Source organism: Sprattus sprattus (genome assembly GCF_963457725.1).
Source record: "Sprattus sprattus genome assembly, chromosome: 18".
Taxonomy (NCBI): domain Eukaryota; kingdom Metazoa; phylum Chordata; class Actinopteri; order Clupeiformes; family Clupeidae; genus Sprattus; species Sprattus sprattus.
The window spans coordinates 19,691,395-19,698,894 of record NC_137916.1 but is presented as its reverse complement, the minus strand read 5'-3'; the positions used below and the strand labels follow the sequence as shown (position 1 = coordinate 19,698,894).

The following is a 7,500-nucleotide window of genomic DNA, read 5'->3' as shown; positions in this document are numbered from 1 at the left end:
ACACAGACACACACCATACTCACACAGACACCACATAAATACACAAATACACAGTCTCATAAATGCACACCAACTCATGCACAACTATTAATCCACTCACAAACACAGTGTGATATAAACACCTGCGCAGAGGTATACTACTGTGATATCTCACACTCACAGGCCATCACACTGGGCCTCACGAACAAAATTAAATGACTCACACATAAGTAAATGTGCGCAAAACACAGAAACACACACACACATACACGCACACAAACACACACACACCTCTGTGACATGATCTTGAAAGCGTCGGGCAGGTAACACTGCACATTCTCCATCTGAAAGGGGTCCGCGTCGCAGATCTTGTCGTCGGTGCGGCCGTAGTTGGCTGTCTCGATCATGATGACATCACTTCCTGGACAGCGCAGCTCGATGGGGTAGCCCTCGCACGCCAGCTCCCTACGCATCAGGCCAAAGGGCATCATGGAGCGACCCAAAGCTGCACAGGAAAAGAGGAGAAGAAAAGGAGAAAGAGAGAGAGTAAGAGAGAGAGAGAGAGAGAGAGATCAGAAAACAGCTTTCACAACGGAATACTATTCAGTAAAGAATACGACATGGTTTTCCCACTCAGTGGGTACAATTTGTTCTTCAGTAAAAGTCTAGTAATTAAAAAAAACACACACATACATACATACATGCACACACACATACATACATACATACATACATACATACATACATACATACATACATACATACATACATACATACATACATACATACATAAGAAAAACATAACATATAGTATTGTGCCATAACATGTGGTTATTATGAATGATTCATGATTGTTTTTATTCATGCAGACTGTTTGACGTTATAACACAGATATGTCCTCCATAGTTCTGGTTCTCTATTACAGCTATTGAATGTGTTCAAAAATATGCCACTAAACAGATGAAAAGCATGTATGGAAAAACACCTCCTCCACGTCATTACTGTAGCTGTAGAAGCAGCAAAAAGCTATATAAATAAATATATATATATATATATATATATATATTTATTTATATAGCTTTTTGTTGCTTATATATATATATTGGACCCTTAATGGCAGACATGGAAATGTCACACAGCTACTGAGAAGATAAAACAGCAGAATTGTGAAAAAAAAACACCCTTTGGAGCTATTAGCGTTTCTTAGCGGGGAAAAAAAGAACAAAGATAATGCAACATGGCATCCTCAGTGACACCCAGAAATAGTTACTGGTCATTTCACAGTGTTTCTCGCTGTAAATGCCAGCTCATGTTTGACTCTGCTGCACAGCACACGGAGAAGATCACAGTGGAGACACACACACACACACACACACACACACACACACACACACACACACACACACACACACACACATACACACACAGACACACACACACACTGCCATGTTTAGTGTTTATTAGCAACGAGGAGAGGGCTGGCGTTTGGCCCTGCCGTTCCACTGAACAGGATGTTTACCCTCTCTCTGCCAGGCAAACTATAAGAGCTACTCACACTGTGCGTTCACATCTTCCCACGCGTGGCGTCACACCGCCACACGTCGCCTCTGACGCACGCAACTCAGGCAGCCTTCCCAACAGCCTCTGCTCAAGACCGCTCATGGCTCCCCCAGTGGTCTGATGGCACAGCTACACAGACCGTCCCCCCCAACCCCACCCCAGAACAGGCGGTTGAGTGGGGGGGGGGGGGGGGTCGACGGTAGACAGGTTGAGGCAGATTGGGGTGGGGGGCACAGACACCGTTACCCCACCTCCTCATCCCTCCCTCCCTCTGAAGCCTCCTCAACTCGGTGGCTGTCATTTGCACGCGCCCACTCTGTCTCCTAATCAGGGCCCCGGTGGAGAGGGGCTGGTAGGTGTGGGGGTGAGGGGCAGGCCATGGCGGGCTGGAGAGGGCTGGTGGAGCGGCGGGTTAATCGGGGCGCCCGTCTGAGAGGGTCTGAGAGAGTGAGAGAGAGAGCAGCAGGCGCACAAGGGCTTTCAATGGCCAGCCCCATACCGAAATGGTGGCCGCAACAGCAGGCTTGACGGCATACGCTAGCATAGGTACTGAAACACATGCCCGCCTTTCCAGTGCCATACAAGGTCTTTTTCTCCATCTAAACGCGGCTGATATAGTTCCTGCACTGATACACTCCCTTCTTTTATGTGTGCTTTTACACTCACAAAGGCAGGTATGCGTGTATAAAAATTAAGTGCCCCATTTCGAGCACCACCAGCGACTCCAGCTATTACTAGCTATAGAACCCACTGCCGTTGGCTCCATGTGAAACTGGTCCTTCCCCGTAGTAAAGTGTAAGTACTGTACAACAGCGACCGATGAAGCTGTCCAGAGCATTAAAGCCAGACAGCCCTGATGAATGGGGCAGTCCATTGTGCTACGGGACTGAGAGCGCTCATCAATCGAGCTGCTACATGACACAACGATCCCTAACTGCACTATCCGCCGCATTAAATCAGACTTTCCTTGATCACGGCTCTCGGAGGAGAACCAGGCCCGTACATCGCTGTGATGACAAAAAGAATACAGCGGCCGATTAAGATCATGACCTCATTAGTTGGTTGGAGTTAGTGACCGCTAATGTTGAAACACGAGGTGAAACTAAACTGACCTTAGATCATAGGTGCTCACCAACGGACACACAAAGGTTTCGTTTTCCAAGAGACCCCTGAGGTCAGATGGGTCATCATGTAAGAGATTATGGTTCCTCAGTGTCCGCACCTGCAGCCAAGGCTATGACTCTGCTGGAGCAGGATCCTGTCCCTCATATAATCTCAACAACAAGGTCGTGGATCTGATTGCCCGGGAACCTACACACCAATTAAAAGATATACCTGACTCATATTATAAAGGACTTCATATATATGCAAATGGCCTCAAAGCAAGGACAAGTTCTTTTTATAGCACAATTCATACACATGGGTCATTTTAAATACAAATGAGCAGATAAAAGAACATCGAAAAAAATAAGTGATTTAAAAAGGGACCAACAGCATGAGCCTTTCAACAGTAATGACACACCAGTTGAGGGGCTCTGTTTAGAAGTAGAAGGGCGACCATACAGATCTCTCACGCTCTAAAGTGCAGACAGAATCCAGACAAAGGCTTCTCTATCCTGAATTAATCTCAGTGATAAAGCATGAGATCAGCCGGACACAAAAACAGCTCTGTCACCACCCAGTAGCCGAGCAACAGTGTGGTCAAACAATAACCGGGTGGCCTTGCTTACACACTGAAGGCTGCCAACCAACAGAAGCATTCTTCAGCGTCCATGATGTTTCGGATGGAGTCGGAATCGTTGTCACCTATTAACGCGGGGCCGTGCTCGTGACACCTCCGCACGTTGCTTCGTTGGCAGCCTGAAACTTTTATCTGCATCCCGAGAAATCTGCCATTCCCCCAGCCAACCAGCCGGGCCCGGTATCATCGGAGGGGTGCGCTGCGAAGGCCTTGGGAGGATAAGCATCCATCTCAGTGCCGGGCTAAATCCGCTTTGCCTGGCTGAGATAAACCCACAGCCCACTGTGTAGTGTGGGATATAATCACTCAGGGGAGCTTTTAACAAGAGCAAATGCAAACGTCTTACCCCCGCAAAGGCATACAATACATACCACGCAGCCAGCGAAAGGGCTCTTTTTCTCTCTTTCTCTCTCTGTCTAATATACATACACACATACGCATATGCACAATTCATAACACACATTCAAGTACACACACACACACACACACACATACAACAATACATCATTGTACATCACATAAAATTACACACACAAAAACTCACACACAAACACAAACTCACACACACACACACACACACACACACACACACACACACACACACACACCACACACACCACACACACACACACACACACACACACACACACACACACACACACACACACACACACATATATACAACACATAATAGTAAGTCATATAAAAGTATGCCCACAAAAACTCACACACAAACACAAACACAAACTCACACACACACACACACACTCACACAAACACACAATATACACCGCAATGGAAATGTGCCTACATGCAGACGAGACTTTACACCAACAATGAACTCCAATAGGCATCGATCTGGACTGGAGCAGCGAAGCTGTGGAGCGGTGAGGCACAGTGGGATTAGCGGCCTGCTGGCGGGAGGCAGCGCTCTCACACACACCACCCCCGCGGGGAGAGCACACAGCTCCGCCCTCAACCCCGCCCCCTGCCACACCTGTCTGCGGGGGCCGCAGAGTTGCCCCTCACTATCCAGCAGCGTTGTGCGTACTCACACACACACACACACACACACACAGAGACACACACATAAATCACATACGCACACACAGTGACATGCGCACAAGTGCACACACCAGAACTGCCAAAACTACACACTATCACACGCACAAGGAGCTCGTAGGCTCCCAGTGTCTGCTAATGAGTTTGGCCAAAGTCAGCACCTCATGCTGCTATTCAAGGGTTTCCTTTTTTTATCCCAAAGGGCATTCAGGTGAACCGTCATGACTCACGGCTCTTCAGCCCCCGGCCTCAAGCCCAGGCACTGGACCCTACCGGACCAGAAGTGAGCCGCTCAACCCTTAGACACAAAGTCTCAACCCTCAAACGCGAAGTCATCCAATGCGCTGGCCAGCCACAGAGGGCAAATAATTCATTGAATCATGGGGTCTCGGGCGTTTGATTCGAAATGAATAATGTGCATGACACGCAGCCCTTCAAGGACAGCGATGAATCAGCCCCTGTGATCAAATAACTTTTCATATGCATCTCATTCAAAATTCTGGATGATTCTATGAAATCGCCAAATTGCTGTAATGATGTAAAGTGGCCCGTCTCTCTATGGCGGTTTTCTCGGGCTGTCAGCAAGCGCTCAGCAGGTCCGACCTTGGGGGTATGCTGGGGTAAGGGAGCGAAAAATGATCTGCATCTCAACGTGAAGTCAGAATATTAAATAAGGGCAGCCGAGAGGCTGCTGCCACTGTTGTGATGGTTTCCTGGCACCAAAAAGTGAAACTAAGCGATGGGGATGTGAGCTTATCAATGGGTGTGTGTGTGTTAGCTCTTGTGTGTGTGTGTGGTGGGAGGGGGATGTGTGTGTTTACACACGAGCCAGGGTGAGTCAGTGGGCCTTTGGCTGGCGGCATTTGTGATTTTTGATTGGCTGGGATGCCACTGGCGCTGTGTGTCCTTGGTCCAGGACTGAGTCTGAGCTACTTTCGTTCTCTCTCTCATTTTCTCTCTCATTCTCTCTCTCTCGTTCTCTCTCTCATTTTCTCTTTCTCGTTCTCTCTCTCATTTTCTCTTTCGTCCTCTCTCTCTCGTACTCTTGTTTTTTTTTCTCTCTCTCTCTCTCGTTCTCTCCACACACAAGAGTGTTTTCAACTCTCACCAGCGGGCGTAGTGTGGCCTTAAAACCTGCTAGCTCTCAGACAGGTATATATACGTGGGCTGTGCCTGTTTTTGGAATATCTTTAGAGGTTAGGTCTTTCCCTGCTTGTCCTCCAGACATAACAAAAATACCATCAGCAGAAGCAAAGACTAAAACTCATGAACATGTATACAATCATGGGCATACACGATCACATAACCTCTTTCATCCTCACACAGTCACCCACACACACAGACACCATACACACACACACACACACATAAAAACACACAGTCCATTTGAGGGAGATGACAGGATGAGATTGGGTGGGTGGGTGGATTGGGGGGCCAGTGTCACCCCTGGGCAGAGTGTGTGAAGGAGTTCAGGCTGGTGCCTCCGTAATGGAACCTCCATACTAATTACCAGGAGGGGAGAAGACTGATTGGATTTGACTCATTATCCAAATGCAGTAATTAAAGCCTGGGGGTGGAGGGAAGATCAGGAGATGGCACCCAGAGACATGGAACTCAGGCCAGGCCAGACGCAGAGCAGGAACCAGGCAGACAAGGATAGAGAGAAACGGAGAGAAAGAGAGAGCAAGAGGGAGAGAAGGAGGGACAGAGAGGGAGAGGGAAAGTGAAAAAGAACGAGTTAAAGAGAGGGAGAGTGGGTGAGACAGAGAGAACAAGAGAGGGCAAGGGAGAGAGAAATAGAGAGGGAGAGGGAAAGAGAGAGAAAAAAGAGGGGACAAAATGAGAGACAGGGTCAAAAGAAGTCAAGGAGACGTCCAAAAGACTTGGGCATTAGGAGCCGTGAGAGAGCCGCAAGCTGGAAGAGGCGAGCAGGGGACAGATTATGAAACATGAGCGTGGCCAAACAAACAGGGGAGTAAAATTAGCTTTATTGACTGCCGCTCCAGATGAGCTTCCAGCAGCTGAAGGCAGACAGGGTCATGTTGAGTCTCCCTGGCCCGACGGGCACCACGTCTCTCGTTGTGTGTGAGAGGCTGGCACTCACAAGAGAGATGCCACAGGGGGAGGGGGGGGGGGGGGGAGGGTGGTTGACTGGCAGGGCAGAGTCTTAGGAATCAGAGTCATGCAACCATCTTCCAGAGCTTCCTAGGGTGGTGTCATCTTCTTACCCTAATGCCCCCACCCTTACCCATCAGGCCACAGGGCAGACCAGGGGGACAAGGAGGAGGTCCGGGGTGAAGGGGGGGTAAGAGTGTCCGCATAGACCAGGCAGGCCTGTCACATCCAGCCAAGACTGCTTTAACGTTCTAAAGTGACATCCCCAGTACTAGCTAGAGACTCAGCTCCTGGTTTCATCTGAGGCATGCTGGGGAGGTGGAGAGGAGGAAAAGAGGTGGGGGAGGAAAGGGGAGGAGAGGAGAGGAGGTGGGCTGGTGGGTGGGTGGGTGGTGACGGTGACAAGGCGGGGTTGTGAACTCCACGCGGGGAGACAGGCAGGGCGAGGAGCCATCTCACCCCGCCTGCCCGGGCCACAGAGAGACAGACTGGGGACGCAACCAGACGAGACGAGACGGGGATGCGAGTGAATGCGGGGAGTCACAAGCCAAGCCAAGGGGGTCAGAACTCACAGCGGGGCCAAAATGACACGCATCCACTCTGATTAAGCCAAGTCTGAGCAGAGAGGAGGGGAGAGGAGGAGAGGAGGAGAGAGCAAATCAGGGAGAGAGAGAGAGAAAGACAGAGAGAGAGAACGTGTGTGTTTGCAGGAGAGAAAACAGGACAAGTGAAAAAAAATCTAAATGAGAAATTCAAACAAGAGAGAAAGAGAGAGTGAAAGCAGGATCATATTGAGACATAACCAAACGAATGAATCCAATGAGGGAAGACGATGATGAGACAGAAAGAGGAGAGCCCCTCAACAGAACGACAGAGAGAGAAAGAGAGAATTTTTAAAAGAATGTGAATTAAACAACAAGAGAAAGAACTGGTGTGGAGGCAGAGGAACAAAAGGAGGACCACGTCGTGCAATCTGAAATAAGCCAACTCAAGCCAAGAGCCAGGCGCAGACAGGCCCAAATAATGATAGTGTGTTAGAGGAG

The 7,500-nt window shown here is 49.0% G+C and overlaps 1 protein-coding gene across 1 annotated transcript in view; it reads right to left on the bottom strand.

Moving 5' to 3' along the window:
* adgrl1a (adhesion G protein-coupled receptor L1a) overlaps nt 1-7,500 on the bottom strand; it is a gene marked incomplete at both ends in the record, with an annotated part of 69,393 nt that overhangs the window by 51,777 nt on the left and 10,116 nt on the right. Inside the window, one exon of the mRNA XM_080856687.1 lies at nt 271-484. Within this exon, the coding sequence (XP_080712813.1) occupies nt 271-484 (214 nt within the window). The remainder of the gene's footprint in view (nt 1-270; nt 485-7,500) is intronic.